This window comes from Erpetoichthys calabaricus, chromosome 2 (assembly GCF_900747795.2).
Source record: "Erpetoichthys calabaricus chromosome 2, fErpCal1.3, whole genome shotgun sequence".
Lineage (NCBI taxonomy): Eukaryota > Metazoa > Chordata > Cladistia > Polypteriformes > Polypteridae > Erpetoichthys > Erpetoichthys calabaricus.
The window spans coordinates 96,804,612-96,828,169 of record NC_041395.2 but is presented as its reverse complement, the minus strand read 5'-3'; the positions used below and the strand labels follow the sequence as shown (position 1 = coordinate 96,828,169).

At 37.9% G+C, this 23,558-nt stretch overlaps 1 protein-coding gene across 3 annotated transcripts in view; it reads right to left on the bottom strand.

The window, feature by feature from the left end:
• Nucleotides 1-23,558, bottom strand: part of LOC114646156 (AP-2 complex subunit alpha-2) — a 231,694-nt gene that overhangs the window by 4,764 nt on the left and 203,372 nt on the right. For 2 of the 3 annotated variants that reach the window (XM_051922801.1, XM_051922802.1), the window contains 4 exons: nt 15,909-15,991; nt 8,326-8,414; nt 4,924-5,048; nt 4,101-4,217 (listed from right to left, as the gene is read on the bottom strand). In XM_051922801.1, coding sequence (XP_051778761.1) covers nt 4,101-4,217; nt 4,924-5,048; nt 8,326-8,414; nt 15,909-15,991 — 414 coding nt within the window. Of the gene's footprint in view, nt 1-4,100; nt 4,218-4,923; nt 5,049-8,325; nt 8,415-15,908; nt 15,992-21,430; nt 21,552-23,558 lie in introns of those variants that run through there. The other variant, XM_051922803.1, reaches the window with a different exon arrangement.

Sequence of the window (23,558 nt, the reverse complement as noted above, 5' to 3'; positions counted from 1 at the left end):
GGAGGTGTATGATTGGCCCCAAATTTATTCTGCAGCAGGGCAACGACCCCAAACATACAGCCAAAGTCATTAAGACCTATCTTCAGCGTAAAGAAGAACAAGAAGTCCTGGAAGTGATAGTATGGCCCCGATCTCAACATCATCGAGTGTGTCTGGGATTACATGAAGAGACAGAAGGATGTGAGGAAGCCTACATCCACAGATCATCTGTGGTTAGTTCTCCAAGATGTTTAGAACAACCTACCAGCCAAGTTCCTTCAAAAACTGTGAGCAAGTGTATCTAGAAGAATTGATGCTGTTTTGAAGGCAAAGGGTGGTCATACCAAATATTGATTTGATTTAGATTTCTCTTTTGTTCATTCACTGCATTTTGTTGATTTATGAAAATAAATGATTAACACTTCCATTTTTGAAAGCATTCTTTGTTTACAACATTTTTTCACACCTGCCTAAAACTTTTGCACAGTACTGTATATATCTATTATACAAAAAAATCCTGTGGGAGGGATTGACTAGGAGACGATACGTGACCTTCACGTTAAGATCACGGAAGGTGAATAAAAGACCCGCGAGACGAAAGAGAATGGCCACAGAGCGTCTTGCGGGGATATAGAACATGTATAGCACATATAAAGCGTATAAGGACAATACATTAAGTAAAGAAGAAAGAGCAGCGTGGAGAAAAGAGACCCAAAAGCGTTGGAGAGAAAAAAGGGTAGATAACAGATTATGAAGGCAGTGGAATTCGAAAGGCTCAAACAAATGATGGCGCGATACACATACAGAGAAAGGTAAAGAATATGAAAGCAGTAAAATTCAAAAGTATTGTAGCGTCCCAGCCAGGTTGAAGCCTTTTATGTTTTAAGTGACTGTTACATCCGATTGAGGGAGGGCGTAGTACAGCACGGAAGACTGATAGCAGCGCGACAGCAGATGATCCGACGGCACCTTCTTAGCATGCGTTTAACCATGCCCGGGTCCGGAAATAAAGGACAAGTATTGTTTTTACAACGTCACGCAAGACAAGGCAGTGAGACATCATTTAAAACAAGTCCACGGACATCTAACCTAGCAGTTGTTGGATTGCTGTTGGCAGACACGCTTCATGTGCTCCCAGCTCTTAAAACAATGACGAGACAAGCAAAACGCAGGTCAAGAGCAGCAAAAAGCCTGCAGATGATCAGACTGCTTCTCCTTAGCGTGCGTTCAGCCAACCTAACCCTCGCCACTGCACCTCCCCTCACCCCCTTCACAACGCGAGCAACAGAGATGCGAAGTGGCAAAAGGACAGCTGCTATACAGGCTTTGAAATGATCGGGCAGCATGACAAGCAGAACAGGCATCTCGCCAGCAGCAGAAAGACAGCAGATGATCTGACGGCATCTCCTTGGCGTGTGTTCAGCCACACCCCCTTCACAACCCGAGCAGCATTATACGTAGTGCGAGAAAGATGTTACCACGCCGGGGCAGGAAATAAAGTATTGCTTTTACAAAAGTTTTAAAATAAAAGTGAAAATAATGCATATGTAACAATTCCCATGAAACTAACAATCTCTTTAAATTGTATATCCAGTAAACCAAACCTGGGGGTGGGTGAGCGAAGCGAGCAGGGTACAGAGCCCCCTAGTGTGTATATATATATATATATATATATATATATATATATCTATCTTGGAGGTGTGTTTGGGGTCGTTATCATGTTGGAATACTGCTCTGTGGTCCAGCATGTCACAGTACATGTTGGCATACATGGTTCCCTCAATGAACTGTAGCTCCCCAGTGCCAGCAGCACTCATGAAGCCCCAAACCATGACACTCCCACCACCATGCTTGACTGTAGGCAGGACACACTTGTCTTTGTTCTCCTCACCTGGTTGCCGCTACACGCGCTTGACAACATCTGAACCAAGTAAGTTTATCTTGGTCTCATTAGACCACAGGACATGGTTCCAGTAATCCATGTCCTTAGTCTGCATGTCTTCAGCAAACTGTTTGTGGGCTTTCTTGTGCATCATCTTTAAAAAAGGCTTCCTTCTGGGACGACAGCCATGCAGACCAATTTGATGCAGTGTGTGGCATATAGTCTGAGCACTGAAAGGCTGATCCCCCACCCCTTCAACCTCTGCAGCAATGCTGGCAGCACTCATATCATATGACACTGAGCATGTGCGCTCAACTTTTTTGGTCGACCATGGCGAGGCCTATTCTGAGTGGAACCTGTCCTGTTAAACTGCTGTATGGTCTTGGCCACCGTGCTGCAGCTCAGTTTCAGGGTGATGGATAGATGGATAGACAGACAGACATACTTTATTAATCCCAAGAGGAAATTCACATACTTCAGCAGCAGTTGGCAATCTTCTTATAGCCGAGGCCATCTTTATGTAGAGCAACAATTCTTTTTTTCAGATCCTCAGAGAGTTCTTTGCCATGAAGTGCCATGTTGAACTTCCAGTGACCAGTATGAGAGAGTGTGAGAGCGATAACACCAAATTTAACACACCTGCTCCCCATTCAGATCTGAGACCTTGTAACACTAATGAGTCACATGACACCGGAGAGGGAAAATGGCTAATTGGGCACAATTTGGACATTTTTCACTTAGGGGTGTACTCACTTTTGTTGCCAGTGGTTTAGACATTAATGGCTGTGCATTGAGTTATTTCAAGGGGACAGCAAATTTGCACTGATATGCAAGCTGTACACTGACGACTTTACATTGTATCAAAGTGTCATATCTTCAGGGTTGTCCCATGAAAAGATATAATAAAACATTTACAAAAATGTGAGGGATGTACATACATATATACATACACATATACTGTATACATACACACACACACATATTGGTTTCTGGCAAAATCAGCTTTATTGTTGTCTCAAAGTTAACCAAACAAGACATATCTCTTCAGCACACGCAAAAGCCCAGCACACAAGCAATGGTGCTGATGTCATCCTGCATTTGCTCACTTCTCAGATTAAAAGAGTAAACAGACTTCCAGTACAAGTCAGAAGACAGACAGTGAGCACATGGCCAAGTCAACAGCCAATTTTAAAATGTCCCCTGCATCAACAATCGGCGATAGATGCATTATGTGGCAAGCCTGTGAACTTGAAGTTGCACCGGCAGCAGACAAGCAACCCCTAATTGTGTTAAGAGTTTCAGAACCCAGCGCAGTTGGGGGATTGTCAGGGTTTCAAAAATCTCACAATATATATTTATCACAGCATTAAAAATAAATTCACAGGTTAGGTTGTTCTGTCATATGCTCACAGGCAAAACACAGGCATTCTTTGATAAATAAATCCTTCCCAGAAAATCAAGCAGTGCCAAGCAGAGAAAAATGGAAATTCACAATCAGCCTTGCCATTGTGAGCATATGACTGGAGGACCTGATATGTGGATTATGTGATACGAGTAACATGAGATTTTTTTTTAATGGCTGTATTGTTTGCTGCAGTCCAGTGCTGGTTACCATAGATGCCCATTCTATCAGAAAGTTTCCAATCCCAGTTAATTTTCTTTTTCCGGGCCATCAAAACAAACCAGATTAGGTAACGAAAAAACGGATGGAGTAAGATCTACAAAATTAACTAAACTCGGCAACAGGAAATATGGACATGTGTTAGGTATACCCAGGTCAGTTTTGGAGACTGTGTCTTTGCACTCTTCCATATGTGGCTTTTCACCTAGCACTTGGAATGGCCAAGAACTAGTATGAAGATGATACAGTGATCCCTGTGATTTTTCTTTATATGCAAGTACAGACTGAAGCACTATACTCACTTTCACAATGTGAAGATCACAAAACGATCTTTCCTAGACAAATGTGTGAATAGTGTATTCTTCAAAATGGACCATCTCAGTGACAGAGTAAACTGGCAAGGGGCCCTATATCAACTTCTTTGGTCTTGGATGTTATAATCAGAAGATTCCAAAACCTAACTAGACACACCATCTCTTCTGAGACATATGTATTAATATTTAATTTAGCAGGATCTATAGGAATGAGAAGCTTTCGTATAACAAAACCAAAAAAGTGTTCCATGGTGTTATCTAATTATTTGTGTTTGATCACAACAAGCAACAGAACAACACTTACTTGCTAAGCTGCTTCCATCGTTGGAAGAAATCCTGAGAAGTCATTTCTGTGGGCTGGAAAAACTTGTTCAGTGTAACAGGCAACTTAACAGAGACATTCTGAAGAGTTCCACCATACCTAGAGGGATGGGAGGAGACAGGTCAACCTACCGTGGCTTATTCAATTGAGAATTTTAAAATGAACTCTGTCGAATCAGCAGAGTATGTGGAACACTTTCACAACTCAATCTGCAAAATCTATTTAAATAAACAAACATGTTGATTACTTTAATGTTATTTTAAATGTGAACGAGTTAGTGAATTGCATCAGTTTGCATCTGCAAAGTGCAAAAAAAGTTAATTTTCTTCCAATGCTGAAAAACAGAATGACAAAAAAAAATATTAGAGACACAATGTAGCCCTCATTATTTCTGTAAATGAAATGGTAAAAAGAAGGTTTCAAATACAAGAGAGAAGGAGAAAATGAAAGTTATAGAAGACGTAGAAAGATAGTAAAAAGTTCATTGGTCATTTAGTGCTGGGAAATGAGCTTCACTTTTTTTGTGTTTCTTTTTTAAACTTAACTTTGATGAAAGCTATATGGACAAAACATTAAGTCCTTAACCTTCTTTTATTTTTTAGAAATGATAATATCCTTTATACCGTTTTTAAATTTATCCATTTGTGTATTTATATTTTTTTCCATTAAACTTCTCTCTATGATAATAGAATAAAATAATATACAGGCATATAAACATTTAACATATTAGCATATAAAAAGGAGTTAGTGATTAATTGCCCAAATACAAGTAAATGTTGTACAAAGATAAACTGCTCCTACTTACCTAAACTGAATATTTAAAACTGGGGCCTCTGTAAAGTCTGATACACATTCAATATTCAAAATCTGTTGCACCTGAGCACCACCTTCCACTGTTGGGTCGACTGGTTTTGTCTGTATATTTAGTTGTAGGTGGCGAGTTAAGGAACAAAAGCAAACAGATGTGCATAAATGACACAAACACAATAAACCTGGAGACCAGTAACAAACACATGGGCATTTTATGCTATAGGAAAAACATACAAAATACCTAGGAGCATAATGAAGTGCTAAAACAATTATTAACACTAGAATTGCCAAAGTCTACAAAAAATCTTGTAAATCCAGCCTACCTTAAATCCCTCCGTACCTCTCTGTCAGTGTCTTTTGTCTTGTAAATGTGTCAATCAAGACAAGCAGCAAGCAGCCTACCATCCCTCCCACTGCTGCAGAAAGGGCAAGAAGTTCTCCCAGCTCAAACCTTAATTATCTTGGAGTGAAGTGCTGGAATTTTAGAGGGGAAATAATAGATTGTTATTTGGAATACACACATTTGTGTGTTCCGTGTCTACAACAATCTATGTAAACACATCGTTAAACATTTTTCATGTTTTAGTAATAAATGACAAAATGTTGACATGAACTGCATAATGTGTGAAGGCTTAAGTCCAAATATCAAATAAACACTTTCACAAAAGTAACAAGTGCAATACAACGGCTTCCGTGGTACAGCAGTAAGAACTGCTAACTTGTAGTGAAAAGACTGCGGGTTTCGATCCTGGGTGCTGTGCAAATATACTGTTTTGAATAGTGACCTGCACTTATTATTAATATTGTACAATAAAAACATATGGTACATTTGATTTGCGTCTGTAACAGCCGGTGTAAATTTATATAGTACTTGTAAAAGTTAGCATTTTTTTCACTTTTATTCTCTCAGTCACAATCATCATACGACGAGACGCTGTTAGTTTTTATTTGAAACTGGGAATAACAATAGATATGAGTGGTGTTTTGAGACAATGGAACTGGAAATTCTCTGATCTGGAGAGATAAAAGCAGACACACAAATGCTGGTGAATCTGGCTTCGTATCTCACTGTCACTTGAATTTTTTTATTCAGCTTTATTGAGTGTTCCTGCTCATGTTGAATTAGCATGCACCTTATGGGTCCATGATGTCAAAGCCGCACTGACAAAAAACAAAGACATAGGTATATATGATATTTGGAATAATTCATTTTGTACATTTCGGAAAACATTGTGGCACTGATTATTCATTATTATATTATTTATATTCATTTGCATACCTTATCAGTGATCGTGTTTTTTTTTTCCCCTGATCTTGCCCAATCTCCACATTTTGATGCATGGTGCAGTTTCTTTTAACAGCGTTTGTGTGTCAGCTTTTATCCCCCCGATCAGAGAATTTCCAGTTCCATGGTCTCAAAACACCACTCACATCTATAGTTATTCCCAGTTTGAAATAAAAACTAACAGTGTCGGATCTCTCTGTTGCATTGTGATCGTGACTGTGAGAATAAAAGTGAAAAAATAAAACTGAACCTTGTACAAGTACTATAAATTTACACCGGCTGTTACAGATGCAAATCAAATGTATGTTTTTATTGTATAATATAAACAATAAGAACAGCTCACTACTTAAAACGGTAAATTTGCGAGACACCCAGGATCAATCCTGTGCCCTCTTGATTACAAGTCAGCAGTTCTTATCACTGTACCATGGAAGCTGTCATATTGCACTTGCACCTTTTGTGAAAGTGTTTATTTGATATTTGGACTTCAACCTTCACACATTATATACAGTTCATGTCGATATTTTGTCATTTATTACTAAAACATGAAAAACGTTTCTGTTTTGACAATGTGTTTACATAGATTATTGTAGACACGGAACACACATGAAATGCATGTGTTTCAAATAACAATCCATTATTTCCCCTCTAAAACTCCAGCACTTCACTCCAAGATAATCAAGGCTTGAGCTGGGAGAACGTCTTGCCCTTTCTGCGGCGGTGGGGAGGATGGTGTAACAGGCTGCTTGTGTTGGTTGACACATTTACAAGACAAAAGATGCTGAATTGCGAAGGGATTTAAGGTGGGCCGGGGTTTATGTGTTTTTTCGTAGGCTTTGGTAATTCTAGTGTTAAATATATCTAAAGGAAACAATCAAGTAAAAAATTTTAATATTTTGCTTTAAATCACTCCAGGAAGATTACTACTGAGTTTCTCCTGGTGTATGTTGGGAGTTCTGAATGAATATTGTTTTAGAAGGCCAGCATGTACTCTTAGGTTTTTTCACTGAAGTAATTTTGAAAGATGTCAATATCTATTCCACAGACAATGTGGCCTTATACATTTTTGGACAAATGTGAACATGGTACTGTAAAGGGGTGAATAGTGGAGATATAGTTCTGGAAAAAGCTGACAAAACACATCAAATTTCCAATGGGATTTGTTTGAAAATCTAACTATACAGAAAAGAAAATCTGTGACATGAATGATGTAAGACAGAATTGTTGTAACTATAACTGGTCATTAAGGCAAAACCTGAAAGGAAATAAGACAAATTCAGTGTAATTTCAAATTCCAATCTATAGTTATATTTTAAGATTGGATCATCACATATAAAGAAAAAAAACTTCCATTCACTGTTATGTAATAAGATATCTGAAATAGCTGTTTTCCTGGGCATCCTTGTTTATAAAGAGAATTATGGTGACCAGGGGATGCAGAATTAAGAAGAAAGACGCCTCACGCCTGGACAAACTGGTGAGGAAGGCAGGCTCTATTGTTGGCATGGAGCTGGACAGTTTAACATCTGTGGCAGAGCGAAGGGCGCTCAACAGGCTCCTATCAATTATGGAGAATCCACTGCATCCACTAAATAGTATCATCTCCAGACAGAGGAGCAGCTACAGTGACAGACAGCTGTCACTGTCCTGCTCCACTGACAGATTGAGAAGATTGTTCCTCCCCCAAACTATGCGACTCTTCAATTCCACCCGGGGGGGTAAATGTTAACATTTAAGATTATACAAAGTTATTGTCTGTTTTTCACCTGAATTATTATTATTATCAATCTTTAATTTAATATTATTTATTGTATCAGTATGCTGCTGCTGGATAATGTGAATTTCCCATTGGGATTAATAAAGTATGTATGTATGTATGTATGTATGTATGTATGTATGTATGTATGTATGTATGTATGTATGTATGTATGTATGTATGTATGTATGTATCTATCTATCTAATCTATCTATCTATCTATCTAACAGTTTAACAAGCTATGAAAAACAGGGTGATAGACAAATGTAAATATTAAGAATTAAACAGGAATTCTGTAAGTATAGGTCTAAAAAAATAATTGTTCCCAAAAACAATTTAACAACTGGAAGGATATGACTTTTAAGACCATCCTGACAGATCACATTTGAAGAGAAACTTAAGAACTGTGTGGAAGTTTTATTTCCATAAAAGACATACATTCGACCTGATAGAAGACAAGAACACAATTCATTAATTTTCTCGTTCTCTGGGCCAACTCAGTTCTATACTGGATATATTCTAAAATTAAATGTTTTCAATTAGCCTTTACCATGAAAAGTAAAAAAGAAAAACAGTTTAGTGATGCATGCTTATTTAAAATTGCACAAAAGACCTCAGGAAAATACTGCAATTACGCAGAGTACTTGTTAACGTCTTCTTTTTTTTTTTTTAAAAAGAACCGTAGCTCTCATTAAGCTAAGTGAGCCACACAGTAAGAAATCATTATGTTTCCATAGAAAGGACAGTAAATAGTAAATGTTAGGCTTAAAAACAAAATATTTACCTGGATATTGCATCAATATTTGTTTAATGAACAAATATTGCTTATTAAAAATAGTTATGTAAAGATTTTTGCATTCAAACATTTATTAAAAAACACCAATGAAGATGACCACTGAACAAAGATAAACTAGAACATCTTTTAACAATTAGTAAGAACTAAATCAGACCCCCAAATGTTTTATTTGTTTAATGATTAAAAAATTCCCTCTAAAATTGAACAGCTTTCTAAAAAATGTTTACATTTTCAGAAACAAATACTTGTATTAGTGAGCTTTCTAATGCTGTCTAGAGTAGATTAATTCTTATAGTCAGGTCTCAGGGCAGTGATAGTACAAGTAAACTGGACATTGATGATTAGTCTGGGAGATGTTATTTCTTCACAGTTATGGGATATAATAAAATGCCTCTTTAAATTGTGTTCTAAAAATGTATTTTTTTAATATAAATTGCAATAATATTTTGTCTGTTTTTTGCAGGTAACAACAGAGATGTAGAATACCAGGATACAAATGAGAAAGGAAAAAGCCTTTAAACTTACCAAACACATCCAACTCTGACGCATTAAAGGTTTTGATTAAAAAAAAAACCTTCCTCGTTTATGAGACGTCCAGTTTTATCACAGATTCTTGGTACTATTTACTCAAGATAAGAACATGTTTCTTGCTCATTTATGGTGATCTCCCAACACCAAACCACTCAGCCCTTTATAATGTGTGCACACGTGTTTATTATCAGCCTGTAGTAGAAAGCTGAATCTTTGTGAAATAAAAAAAATAGATTCCATATTGTGAAAGAATAAGCCATTACATGATTTTTTTTCTGTTACTATTGTCTAGTAGTTGTAGCATCAAGTTGGCATTACCCATTCTGCCAGGCTTTTATTGGCAAACGGCATAGAAGACAGCAGATTTAACAGGGTTGCAGAAATCCAGCTTCACCCCTAACCTGCATTACTGAGAAAATGGCTACATCTTGTAACATTCTTAGTCAGCCCTGAACCTCATCTGATAACAAAGGTGTAAATTTGGTACACTCTATTAAGTATACTTGGTCATTTATTTATTAAGGAAAGTGATCGAATATTACATATTTGTGAGTGTAATCAAGAGTCCCGGTTCGATCCCCACTCACTCCTATATTTGCCGTTTTCAGTAGTAAGCTGCTCTTTTTGTTAATATTATACAGTACACACATGCACTTGGTTTGTGTCTGTACTTGTGCTGTTACTTAGAGAGTCAGATTGGGGGGGAGGGGTGATGTTAGAGCGCATGAGCTTATTTAGTGCTGCAGGAACAATGCACATGTTGATCTTTTTTTTTCTTTCAGTACATGTGCCTTCCCTGTTTATTTATATATCTCTGCCTGTCTGTCTCTCTATTACGCAGTGCTCTGTCTGTCTGTGTGTTATGGATCTTAAAAATAAGTTATAAGGACAGTTGTTCCTGTTAATTGCAGTCTCAATTGTTAAAAAAATATTTTAAAAGGAGCATCCCACATGAAAATATAACGATCTCATTAACTGACAGTGCATACCAATTTATAAATTTTATGTCCGTTTGAGGTTAAAAAGAAAAAAAAAAGTAACACTTCATCCCCAAGCGGGGAATCGAACTCAGGTCTGAAAAGCAAGGGAAAGCTGCTGTGTTCTAAGAAGCAAATCTTAGCACGCTACGCCACGGAAGCTGCTGTATTATTCTTGAAGCTTTTGTGAAAGTGTTTATTTGATCTTTGGAACTCTGGCTTTACACATTCTATAGTTTATGCCTACTACATTTTGTAACATTTATTACTAAAATATGAAAAAGTTTTTGTTTTAACAATGTGTTTACACAGATTACTGTAGAAACGGAACATGCATGAAATGCGTGTGTTCCAAATAAAGATCTATTATTGTAAAACTCCACTTCACTGCCAGATAATCAATCAAGGCATGAGCTGGGAAAAGTTTGCTCACGTTCTGAGTCGGTGGGGGGATGGAATAGCCGGCTGCTGGCAGCTTGTCTTTTATCAGCACATTTAGAGGACAAAGGATGCTGGCGGAGAGGTGTGAACGGATTTAAGAAGCGATTTAAGGTGGGCCGGATCTACGAGTTTTTTTGTAGGCTCTGGTAATTCTAGTGTTAAGTCTATACATGGAAGAACAAATAAAGGTGTAGAAATAAAAATACATAGTAATGTAAATTCTAAGCAAACATTTAAATGTAGTAGGAGTAACACATTAAAAATAGCTTGTCTTAATGCTAGAAGTATTAAAAATAAGGTAAGTGAGTTGGAGTTGTATGTAGCAGAGCATAATTATATTATAGCAATAATGGAAACCTGGCTAAATATCAAAGATGGGGATGAGTGTAACATAGAGGGATACACATTTTTAGGAAGGATAGACAGAACAGAAAAGGAGGTGGGGTTGCTGTTTATTCCAAACAGGATTTAAATATAAGTCCTCTTTAGTTGGATGATGAGCCTCATCTTAGTGAAGACATGTGGCTTTGCTTGGAAAAGATTAGGGAAAGAGGTCTTATTTTATTTTAAGATTTGGACATAATACATTGTCTTTAATTGGGAACTTAAAGTGAGGAAAACGTTAAACTTTGTAAGAGTGGAGAAAGCAGGAACTGTGTCTAACAAAAGCATTCACACGAATGAGAGGTGAGAGTACCGAGTGTGTGGTTGAATACGGTTGAGAGGAGGGCGTGACTTGAAAAAAATTTTATGGCCAAAGTCTCGTGGGACTTGAAAAAATCTCTTCAAAAAAATCTTGTCACAAAATTTTTTTATATAATAGATACACACATACACACACACGCAAGTAACATAATTCATGGTACTTTGAATATAGCTAAGTCTTCCGGGTCCTGAGAAAGCAAACCATCCCTACACCAGCATACAACTATCCAGATGTTTTACTGTATGCATGATATTCTTACTGTCAAACATGAATTGGATTTCTGCCACAGTGCAATTTATGATGTCCAAAAAGTTCTTTTAACTCCTCTGTCAACACAGCATTATTTCAAAAGGCTTGCACTGAACAATAAAGTTTTTGCTTCTTGAACACTGTTGGATGTTTCTTATAGATTTTTGGGTGCTGATCACGAATATCACATCAAAATTTACCTATCACATACCGTTTCACAGAAATCTTCAGTTTTGTCATGATTTCTTCTTATATTTGTATCCAAACATTTTCGCTCCCATAAGTGACTTAACACCGGTTCGTGCAGCCTGGGCATGTCCAGGCATGGAATCAGGCCAGGTTGGAAGTGTTCTGTGGAAGCTGACAACCTGGGCAGGTCTGAACGAGCTTGACGCTGTCTCAGCATGCTATAAAGATGGCTTGCATACACCAATCCTGCTCATTTGGTTAATATAGATAGTCAGTGTGTATGTATAGTATCAGTATAGTAAAGTATAGTATCTGTAGCAATATAACAGTAAGTGAGCTTGATGCTATAGACGATTTGGTGTCGGGCGATATGTCTCGTCAATGTCGTAACAGCCACAATGCACTGTGCTATATCTGTGGCAAATATACTCTTGCGCCTCAGAGACGCTGGATGACTGCTCTTGTGAAGAAAGTTTATCATCTGTATTTCGGCTGCAAAATTGGTGATCAAGACAAGGAATGGGTGCCTCACATTTGCTGTGCGACATGTGCTGTCAGTCTGAGAGCCTGGCTCAGAGGCACTCGAAAGACAATGCCGTTTGCTGTTCTGATGATATTGCGAGAACAGAAAGACCATGTGACGGACTGTTACTTCTGTTTGACTTATGTGTCTGGTTTCTCTGACAAAAACAAGTCAATTGAATATCCTAATCTGCTTTCAGCAATGAGATCCGTGCCACATGACGACAGTCTTCCAATTCTGAAGCCACCAGAGGATTGGACTTTAGACGAACCAGAAGAAGAAACTGCAATGCAGGGTACTGACAGTGACATTGACCCGGATTTTGAACCGTGCTCATCAAGCGATCCACATCTGATAGCACAGTCCGAATTGAACAATTTAGTCAGAGATTTGGGTCTGTCAAAAGCAAATGCCAAGCTGCTGGGTTTGAGACTGCAGGAATGTTGTTTGCTGTCACCAGGTACGAAAATTTCTGTGTTTCGAGGCTGACAGGATATAACCAAATTTTTTGCACAAGTTGACAGTCTGTTTCTGTAGTGACATTGAAGGATTGCTCTCGGCCTTGGGTTGTGATCACAACCTGCAAGACTGGCTCTTCATTGATTCGTAAATGTTAAGCCTGAAAGCTGTTCTGCTACACAATGCAACGTTCAGTACCTGTTGGTTATGCCGCACACATGAAAGAAACGTATGAGAATATGGAACTGTTGCTGGAGCACGTCCAGTATAGCAGGTACAACTGGAATATCTGTGGAGTTCTTAAAGTTGTTGCTCTGTTGTTAGGATGCAGCTCGGCTATACAAAGTACTGTTGTTTCATCTGTGAATGGGACAGCTGCGCCAAAGAGTTGCACTACTCTTGACAGAACTGGCCACTCCGTAAAAAGTTACGTCCAGGACAGAAAAATGTGACACATGAACTGCTTGTCGACCCGGCAAAGATATTTTTGCCTCTTCTTCAAATAAAACTGGGGCTCATGAAGAATTTCGTGAAAGCACTGAACAAGGAAGGCGAAGGTTCATTTAGGACAGAAGTTCCCAAGAATAACTGACACCAAGATCAAAGAGGGCATTTTTGTTGGCCCCCAGATCACACGTTATGACTGACACGTGGTCTGAAGATCTGTTAGTTGGGCCGTAAAAAATTGCCTGAAAAGCCTTCAAAGACGTTGTTGACAATTTTCTGGGCAATTACAGACACCCAAACTACATTCAGATGGTAGACAAACTTCTCAAAGCATACAAGACAATGAAGTGCAACATGTCACTCAAGATTCATTTCCTCCACTCACACTTGGACTTCTTCCCCGCAAATCTTGGTGCTGTCAGTGACGAACACGGTGCAAACTTTCACCAGGACATTGCTAAGATGGAGAAACGATACCAGGGCAACTGGAATCCGTCAAAGCTTGCTGACTACTGTTGGACACTGCAATGTGATGCACCAGACATTGAATACAAAAGAAAATCAGGAGCAAAACACTTTTAATTCTGTTGAATTTAATAGCTTATACGAAACATGAATGTGAGTAAAACCGTTATTGTCAGTAAACATATAAATGTCTATTTCTCAGAGTTTCTACGTCATGCAGTAAAACCAAAACTATATTTGTGCATACCCAGTAGGTACCTGTTGCAATCAGCGAAAGCTTTCCAGGAAGCAAGACTTTTCAAAAAAAATTGTTGCGCAGTGAAACATCCAGTATTTATTTGCAAATCCAAGATGGGTACTGATGTTAACCTTGAAACGCAGAGATTTCTTGCTGCTCTCCCATAAATCCAATTTTTACCTGTTTCTGATCACAGAGTCAAGCACACAGACCCCAGCAGTTCTTTAGTTATTCTTCTGGGATTTTCTGTCTTCTTGAATGAGTTGTCTTTGTGCCTTTACGGTAATTTTGCCAAGCAGGCCTTTCCTGTGAAGATTTACAACTGTTCTGAAAACTCTCACATTTGACAAAAGTGGCTCTCAGTGTGGTACATAGGAGTCTCAAAGTCTTAGAAATGGGTCGTGTATCCCTTTTTTCCTTGATTTTCTTTGCCATAGTGTTCATCTCGAAACCTTATGATGGTTACTTCCCTCTCATGGTGTAGCAGTGCTACTAAATAAGAACTGCATCTCCCAGCAGTCCTTTCAGGGGCTGCTGGGGTCAAAGGTGGTCAAAAGTAGTTAAAAGGAGGGCAGAGGGCAAAAGGGAAAAGGTTTGTTTTGTTTTGGTGAGTTGTGTGTTGCGTTTATCTGTCGTGCTGCCTGCTGTTATTGGAACTTTAATTAATCATTGTCTCCTGGACTGTATTCGTTTGTTGGGGTCTGGATCGTCTGTCTACCTGTGCATTGAAGACTGTGTTGGATTCATTGGTTTCCGGAAGAGTGGAGTGCTCCTGAACCATACAATACAATACAATACAGTTTATTTTTGTATAGCCCAAAATCACACAGGAAGTGCCGCAATGGGCTTTAACAGGCCCTGCCTTTTTGACATCCATCTGAGTGTTGGATTCATCGGTTTCCGGAAGAGTGGAGCGCTCCTGAACCATCCATCCGATTTCATCCTTTCAGTAACTACCGGTAGGACTGTGTTTTCTTTCACCCTTTCAACATACAGATCGCTGGACTTAATTACCTTTCACATGGTTAATAGAAGTGCTAGATAACTTTACTATCTAAATATATTAAATAACAATTTAGAAACGGTGTAAAATGTATAACCTGTTAAAGACCTGAAACCACTCACTGTGACAAACACATAAATCTTGTAGATGTCCGGAAGAGAGCAATACTTTTTTTTTTTTTTTTTAAACAAAAAGTATCTAATAACTTCACTCCTTTAAAGAGGAAATTCAGCCTTCATATGGGACATTGTAATACTACTTTTTTTGTCTGTGTAAATCAATAATGAATACAAACCACCAACAAGACAGTTCCCAAATGTGTTTCCATTTCCTATCAGCAGTCCTTTACTGAGTGCTCATATTACATGTCACATTTTAACATGCAAGTTCTAAATAACTCTAAATGTCCAAATTAAATGAAATAGCAGATTTTCTTTATATATGGGTTTAAACAGTCCAAACAAGTTTCTCAATTGTTAAAAGGTATATTAATGGTGGATACAAAAACTTTTTTCCCCCCACGAACACCCTTTGTGCAAGACATATTCAAGAGTCTAAAAGCTGGTTCACAATAAATCTAAAAATAAGAAATTAAAAACAGCTTTCAAATTGTGCAAACTGTGCATAAAATTGAAGTTTCTATAAAAGAAAAATGAAACATTAACAAATTATAATATTCTGAATTTCTTTGTCAAATAGAGCATATTTCTTCACTGTCTAAACATAAAGCATTTCTAAAGCCAAGGGTCAACAACAGCATTCTGATATCTCTAAACAAAGGAGGCCAAATAAACTACCCAGGAAGATGAAGTAAGACACATTATTAAAAGGAACTGCCTTCTTAAAAATCTACAGTAATTTCACACAATTTTAAGACAAAAACTATGTGAAAAGTGCTAGAAATCAATTACTTACCAAGATTCTGTCTAAATTCTGATTTCAGCCCAATTTGCAACAGCTGGTTTTCAAACAGAACACCATTATTTTTACATACAAACCTAAAAGTATAAAAATAAAAAAGGGTCACTCATGACAGCTCTGACAATTCTAAGACTAAAGTGAGAAAGTCCATCTTCTTAAAGTACAATTATAAAGAAATAAGACACACCCAAACAGTGCAAAAAGAAAAGTGTTTAGTGACATGTGCCTTACATGCATTATATAATGAAACAGGAACAATTAAGCAAGTACCACTACAAGTGCAACACACAATATTCAGAAGAAAACCCCCGAACTGGGCCTACATTTGTGTAACAGTGTGTTCCCCACTATCTGTATAGCTGTTCTTTTTTACAGTCTTCGTTTCAGATTTTAAATTTTGCGTCAATTACCTACATGTTCAATAATAGCATTATTTTCTGAAATATTAACAGGAGGATCCAGATTAGGAAAAATGCAAGACATCCCAGGTAAAAGAAAACTACAAAAAACTGACATATTTATTAATATGGTGATAAAAAAGGCGGACATTTATTTGATTATATTGCCCCGAGGTGGTGGTAGGTACAGCTTTTTAGTGGCCGGGGAGCCATCATTATCACAGAATAGAGAGAGAGATGTGACAGCAACCTAGGAAATAAAGCACTAAAAATTAGTTTTAAAAAACAAAGCAGCTGGAAAAATGAGGTTCACAATGCCTGTTAAGAATTTTTTAATTTTTTTAAAGTGATGAAACTAAGACACAAAGATGCAAAAATCAAAAACATTTAAATAATATGATCAGTTTTTTTAAGCTTTGATTTATTTACACTCATGGTATACAGTAGACCCCTGCGAAGTCACGGTTTAGAATTTGCGGCCTCAGTCATTCACGGATTTTTCCTTAGAACCCATCTAATAATTGTAAGTGGAAACTGCAAATACCCTCTGCAATTTTTATGGAGTCCCTGCAGTGGCTCCGATTGGTCTTCTGCTGAGGGTGCTGGGGCTGTTGGGGTCAAAGGATGTCAGTGTGGCTTTTAAAAAGGGGGCCGGTGACTAAAAGCAAAAAAAAATATATATATATTTTTGTAATTTGTGGACGGCACGGTGGCGCAGTGGTAGTGCTGCTGCCTCGCAGTTAGGAGACCCGGGTTTGCTTCCCAGGTCCTCCCTGCGTGGAGTTTGCATGTTCTCCCTGTGTCTGCGTGGGTTTCCTCCGGGTACTCCGGTTTCCTCCCACAGTCCAAAGACATGCAGGTTAGGTTGACTGGCGATTCTAAATTGGCCCTAGTGGGTGTGTGCGTGTGTCCTGCAGTGGGTTGGCGTCCTGTCCAGGATTGGTTCCCTGCTTTGCACCCTGTGTTGGATGGGATTGGCTCCAGCAGACCCCCGTGACCCTGTGTTCGGATTCAGCGGGTTGGAAAATGGATGGATGTAATTTGTGTTTCAAGTTCCTGTCTGTCTGCCTTCTGTTGGGTTACCTATACTTATTCGTTTTGTCCTGGATCGATTCGTGATTGGTGTCTGAATTGTCTGCCTATGTACATGAGGAATGTAAGTGGATTCATGGCCATCCTGTCAAGAAAGGAGCGCTCTTGAACCCGTCCACCAGTCTTCACCATTCCAGGAACTAGCAGTAGGACTATTTTTACATTCTCATTCAACGTGCGGATCTCTGGACTATCTATTTTCATCATTACATTTCATCCGTTGCCGTTTTTCATGGTTTACTCTGTGTGTTTTCTTTGTGCTTTGTTGTATTTAATGTGTAATCGCCGTAAGGGGAACAGGGTGGTATTGTTGTTTTCATTACATTCTTTATTTGCTGTTTGATTACCGGTTTGTTTTGTTTTTGTCTGTTTGTGAGTGCGTGCGAGTCGGGCCAAGCCTGGGTGCGTCCCCGGAATCTCCACCATAAAAATAAATAAATCACTGTCTTCTCGACGGTGTGGATCTTAGCAGGACCAGACTGCTACAGCGTTATTCATTTCTCCTTGCTGCTGACTGACTGTGATGCATCTCCAGCTGAGTGTTCTTGTGTTTTCTGTTTTGGTCCTCTGAACCCTTAAACCGCCACAACTGGCTATAGTCGTTTCCCAGTACCATTTGCGAGCACACAGGAGCTGATCAGTCAGCGCCGTACATTTGTTGAGCAGCCAGCTCATGACCACTGCCAGCCCCTTGTGAGCAGGGGGGCTGAATGCACCCGTAGAAGACACGGACGCTTCTCAAAAAACCCCTCTTAAAAAACGCTGATAGACTACCTTCACATTGCTCCCTTACTTGCGGCTGCTCTGTCACGTGATAAGCTTCTCGCACGGCTACACTTTCTTAAAAGCCTGAACAGCACCTGTCTTTTTTGGCTGATTGCTTTGTTTCTCTCTCCTCCCCCAGACATCCTCTGCTCCTGTTGGGGGTCCTGCTCCTGTTGTGCTCCCCTATGATGTTTGCCTATTCTTTTAATCGGGAACTAACTGCATACTGAGCTCGTTTTACTTCTGAAAGAGACATGTTTGTTTGAAGTGTTTGAATAAAGTTCCTGTCTCTACAATCTTCTGTGTTTCTGTGCAATTCTGTGACCCAAGCGTGACATCCTGCAGCCTCACTGTCCCTGGGATTGAGCCGCTGCACTAGACCAGCCTGCTAACATCAGCGCTTACCTCTGTGTGCTTGCGTGCAGCCAGTTCAAGCGCAGTTGGCAAGGTGATTTCATCCATGGAATCAGTTACACCTTGTACATATTGTTCCAGAAGTTTTTGTTTTTTTTTTAATAGTTTTTACAGTTCATGAGTAGTGTGTAAAATTATCAGTGCTGCAGTAATTGTGATGCTCTTTGCATGAAAAAAAAATGTGTTCAATTAAAATTTCACTTTTTCTTTGTGAATTGTGATGTTTACTTAAAGTGCAGCAAAAAAGTATTTGGCGTCCAGGGATGCATTAACCTCCAAGTATGTGGCAATTTAAGGCTTATAGCCCCAAGATGCCGTCGAAACACCCTGCACCTTCTAAGGCTTCTGGCAATGAAAACGCACTTGCATGAATTTCAGTACATATAGCGGTAACATCTGTATTTTACATTCTAGCACTGCGGGAGACATAGCAGTACAGTACTATGCAGTAGACGAGGTCTACCTTTACATTCTTTTTTTTTAGGTAATGTATTAAGCGGAGTTTGAAATTAAATTAAAGTGTTTTGGGGGCATTTTTAAGGTTTAAACTATAAAAATAGGCATTTTTTTTAACCACATTCAAAATTTGCAGTTTTTCAAAATTCGCTGTAGGAACGTAACCCCCGTGAAATTTGGGGGTGTACTGTATAATGATTAGGTACATGAAATTGTGTTCTAAAGTGAAGGATTTTTTAATACATTTTAAAATATATCTAGCCTGCCCTTATGCTTTAAAATGGAGGAAAAGGGTTTCAGGATCCAAAATGAAAACAAAAGCCTTAAATCTTACCAAATATGTATATTATTCAAGGCAAGGAAAGGCATTATTCAAGTATTGTTTTGCACACTGAAATTGCACACTTAATGAAAAATGGTATATCCATGTGGTTTAGGAAGGGAAAAAGCAAAATGCAAATGCAAAACATTTTTGTAAGATTCAGCCATCTTACAAAGGAGATCAGCTGTGCACTTCACCACACTACTCGCCTTCTTCAGGGGTACAGTTTCCTCCAGGGTATATTTTTCCTCACAGAAAAATAATCTCAAAATACTGTTTTTGACATTACTGAATGTTGATACCCAGATGTGAATTGGTGTCTCTGTTCTGTAGACAACTAGACACTAACCACTGAAACAACGTCACACTAACACTCGGTCTTTACGTTTAAATATATAACAAGTTGTATACCTGGGGAAAAGGGGATCGATTTAATTTATTTCACAGCACATGAATAACTAAACGTTATGGGTAATTGACAAATATTATTGATACATTACTTGTTTTAGCAGTGAATCTAACTGGATATCTTCCCAGGTTAAACATACTGACTGATACCAATCAATTTGTAAATACGCTGGGAGAATTTGCAAACTCTGATGAAAGAACGGCAGCTCTGTGCTACCACACTGCCTCTGTTAAAACATATGTACTAAACTTACTAATGTGTAACCTGCTTAAAGATAAATGTATGTCAACAAAGCCTGTCTGTTCTAAGCTACCACTAGACTAATGTATGTGCACAATGATACAAGTAGCAATAAGCAATATCTTTGCCGTAATTAATGGGAAATAACACAGTACATTTATTTTGAGTGACACGATCCAGTATTTGTGCCAAGCATTATGGATGTGCTTAGGGTAAATGTCAAAGCCTAATCCACAACAGCTGGTGCAAGAAGACAAGCCTATAGGAAAAATATCCTTACCTCAAAAACAGTACCTAGAACCTACGATAAAATTTATTACTTTACATCTACTTTTATTGTCACAAGCACATCTCAGAAATGAGTACAGCACATTTCCTTAAATTAAAACCTTGGCTGATTTAAAGTGGATGCGTTTGGTATAAAGCTTTTGTGTCACATTGGAACCCAGTACTCTTCACCTCAATTTTAAAGTGAAAAACTGGCTGGATGTTACAAATTAATATACAGTTTAAAGGGATAGATATTTAGCCTATAATCTTAAGTGTTTAAGACACAAACTCTAACAATTAGTTCAATAATATATCAAAATATGGTTTCAAATTAAAGAAAGCCTGAATCAAAGAGATCTTCCACACATAAGACTGTTCAGCCCTGTCAGAACGGAAGTGGAATAAAGAAAATAACTACAACATTAAGTGCTAAACATGAGTTAACTTGTAGTAAACAGATAGATGCCCACCTACAAGTTATCTCATAAACAATCTTCGAGGCTGTAGTACAAGCATATTTATGCATAACACATGTAAATAGAGTATAGTGAGCATTTGAAATAAGAATGAAAAATCTGTGTGACATCACTGAACAGAATATCTCACTTGTAGTTAGTTTGTTCATATTAGCCATATTATGAATAACATTTGTTTAAAAAAAATAACATGTATAATCAGAACCATGTGAATCTCTCTCTATAATTGATTTTTTACAAATTTTAAAAGAAATGAAACATTCAATTGCAACACATTGTGCAAGTTAGACCCTGTTGAGTTGCTGCACAGTTGGTGCTCCTTTTTTTTTTTTAAACATATATTTTTTGTGAGTTTTGCTCAATAATTGGTATAATGAAATAACACATTGATTTCACACTTGCATCAGGAAGAAGTGCGCATATTTTCATTGAGGTAGTCAACATGTTAATGTGAGATGAAATACAGACTGCAAAAAGGAAGAAGTTCATAAACTCAAGAGGAGGCACTCTGTGTGAAGTGTGAAATTACATTTAAATCTCTGCAGTTAATAAGAGGGTAGTTTACATTCATAAATGTTAATAAAACATATTGCCTGTAAAAGAAATCAGCAACACATGATAATTTCAAAGATAAGGATAAGACACATAAAGAGGAGAGCTACAGAGAGAGAGAGAGAATCCAGACTAGCTTACGTGTCACTCAATTCATCAACATCATCATCATCATCATGAGAAACATGCACAGCTGTAGCAGGATCATCAATATTATTATCAGGGGAAGTCAGGTCTGAACTACTAGAAAAAGTGCATAAAAGAAGACAGAAAAAAAGAAAACGGGCAAAATCCATAACTGCTAGCATTAGCCAGGAGTGAGGCATGCAAAGAGCAGTTAACCACATATATATAAGACCGACCATGATGGAAAATCTCTCTCCATTTTTTACATTTATCATGAGAAAACAAAGTTTATTAAAGTCAATATGATTCTTTCACTACCTCCAAATTAGAAACTTTGTTAAACAAAACCTGCCCAATCTTCCTCTCCTTCCACCAACCTCTATTCTGGAAAAAATATTGATCAGTCTTGAGGACTCGGAAAGCATTTTGGTAATATATAAAAACCTTTCAAAGTCTCTCCCTTTCAAAGATCCCAGAGTACAGTGGGAAAAGTATCTCTTACTCAACATTTCAGAAAAGGAGTGGAAGGTAGCCATGCACAGAATTCACTTTAGCTCTGTATGTGCAAAGCACATTATTCAACTTAAAGTTATACATCAAGCACATCTGTCTCGTTTAAAATTGTCCAAAATGTTTCCAGGGCAAGATCCAACCTGCAAATGTTGCAATGAAGTTTCAGCCTCATTGGGCCATATGTTTTGGACATGCACCATATTAACATCATTTTGGACCAAAATCTTTAAATGCCTTTCATACAGCCTTGGAGTCACAGTCCCTTCTAATCGACTAACAGCTGTGTTTAGTGTACTTCCAGATGGGCTTAAAGTAGAGAAGGACAAACAAACTGTAGTTGCCTTTACTTCACTATTAGCACATAGACTTATCTTGGTCAACTAGAAGAATCCTAATTCACCTCTTTAAGTCAGTGGATAACTGATGTTATATATTATCTGAAATTGGAAAAAATCTAATTCTCACTTAGAGGATCTATACAAAACTTCTTCAAAACCTAGCGGGAACTAATCAATAACATTTTAGAAGAAGCATTTAAATTGAGGAAGCATATTCTCTTTCCTTTTTTATTCTATTTATTTATTTACTTACGTACTTTTCCTACTATTAAAGTTTTTACTCTGCTGGCCTAGCTCTCTTTCTCAGGGGTGGGGGTTGATTTTGTTTCGAACCTAGTTTTGTAAAACTTGACTTGCTTGTATGGAATGTTATTGGATTTTAATATATTCAATACAATTACAAATAAATAAAATAGTCAATATGTTAATTATACTGAAAACATAAATTAACACAAAAAGTATCATTTTCTTTTCCCATCAAGGGTAGCAGCAGCAACATGATGAACTGGGCTGATCAGGCCTCCCTAGATCTTTCCGTGCAATACCCAGATGCTTTCGGGACAATCAAGATATATACAGGGGTTCGTAACATCACATTTACAATAGTAAGTACATGGGGCCGGTAATTTGAGCATTTACAAGATTGTACCTAAAGCACACCGTTCCATTGTGACATTCTTTTGAGTTAATAAAGCTATTGAGTTAATAAATATCACAACCTGCATATCTTTTTCCATACGAATAACTGTAAACCTACTTTTGCCCACCCCTGTAAATAATCCATTCACATGTGTCCTGGGTCTTCCCTTAGAATATTCTCAGGAAGCATGCTAATTATTTGTCTAAACCACTTCTCTAGCTGTTCTTGAACCAAAGAAGCAACAGTTCTACTTTAAGGTTCTAATTCTGGCCTCACCCTCATCATACTCAATTGTGAAAAATTCCAGTGGACAAAAAAGACCATATTCTGATGAGGCCAAAATGATATCATCAGATGCAAACAGCAGAGATGCAGCCCTTAGGTTCCCAAAGCTCCGTTGCACAGTGATATCCCGTCCATTAAAATCATAAACAAGAGGAAAAAGGAGAAACAATTATACCCGTTATAGAAATGTACACCCATAATGAACAGTCTCAAATCAATATCATGTACGCAAACACAATTCTTGTTCTGCAAATACAGAGAAGTAAGTAAACAAAGTATTACGTAAGCATGCCTGAAAAACTACCATCATCCCTCTAGTATCTGTGTAAGGACACCAGGTTGGTTCAC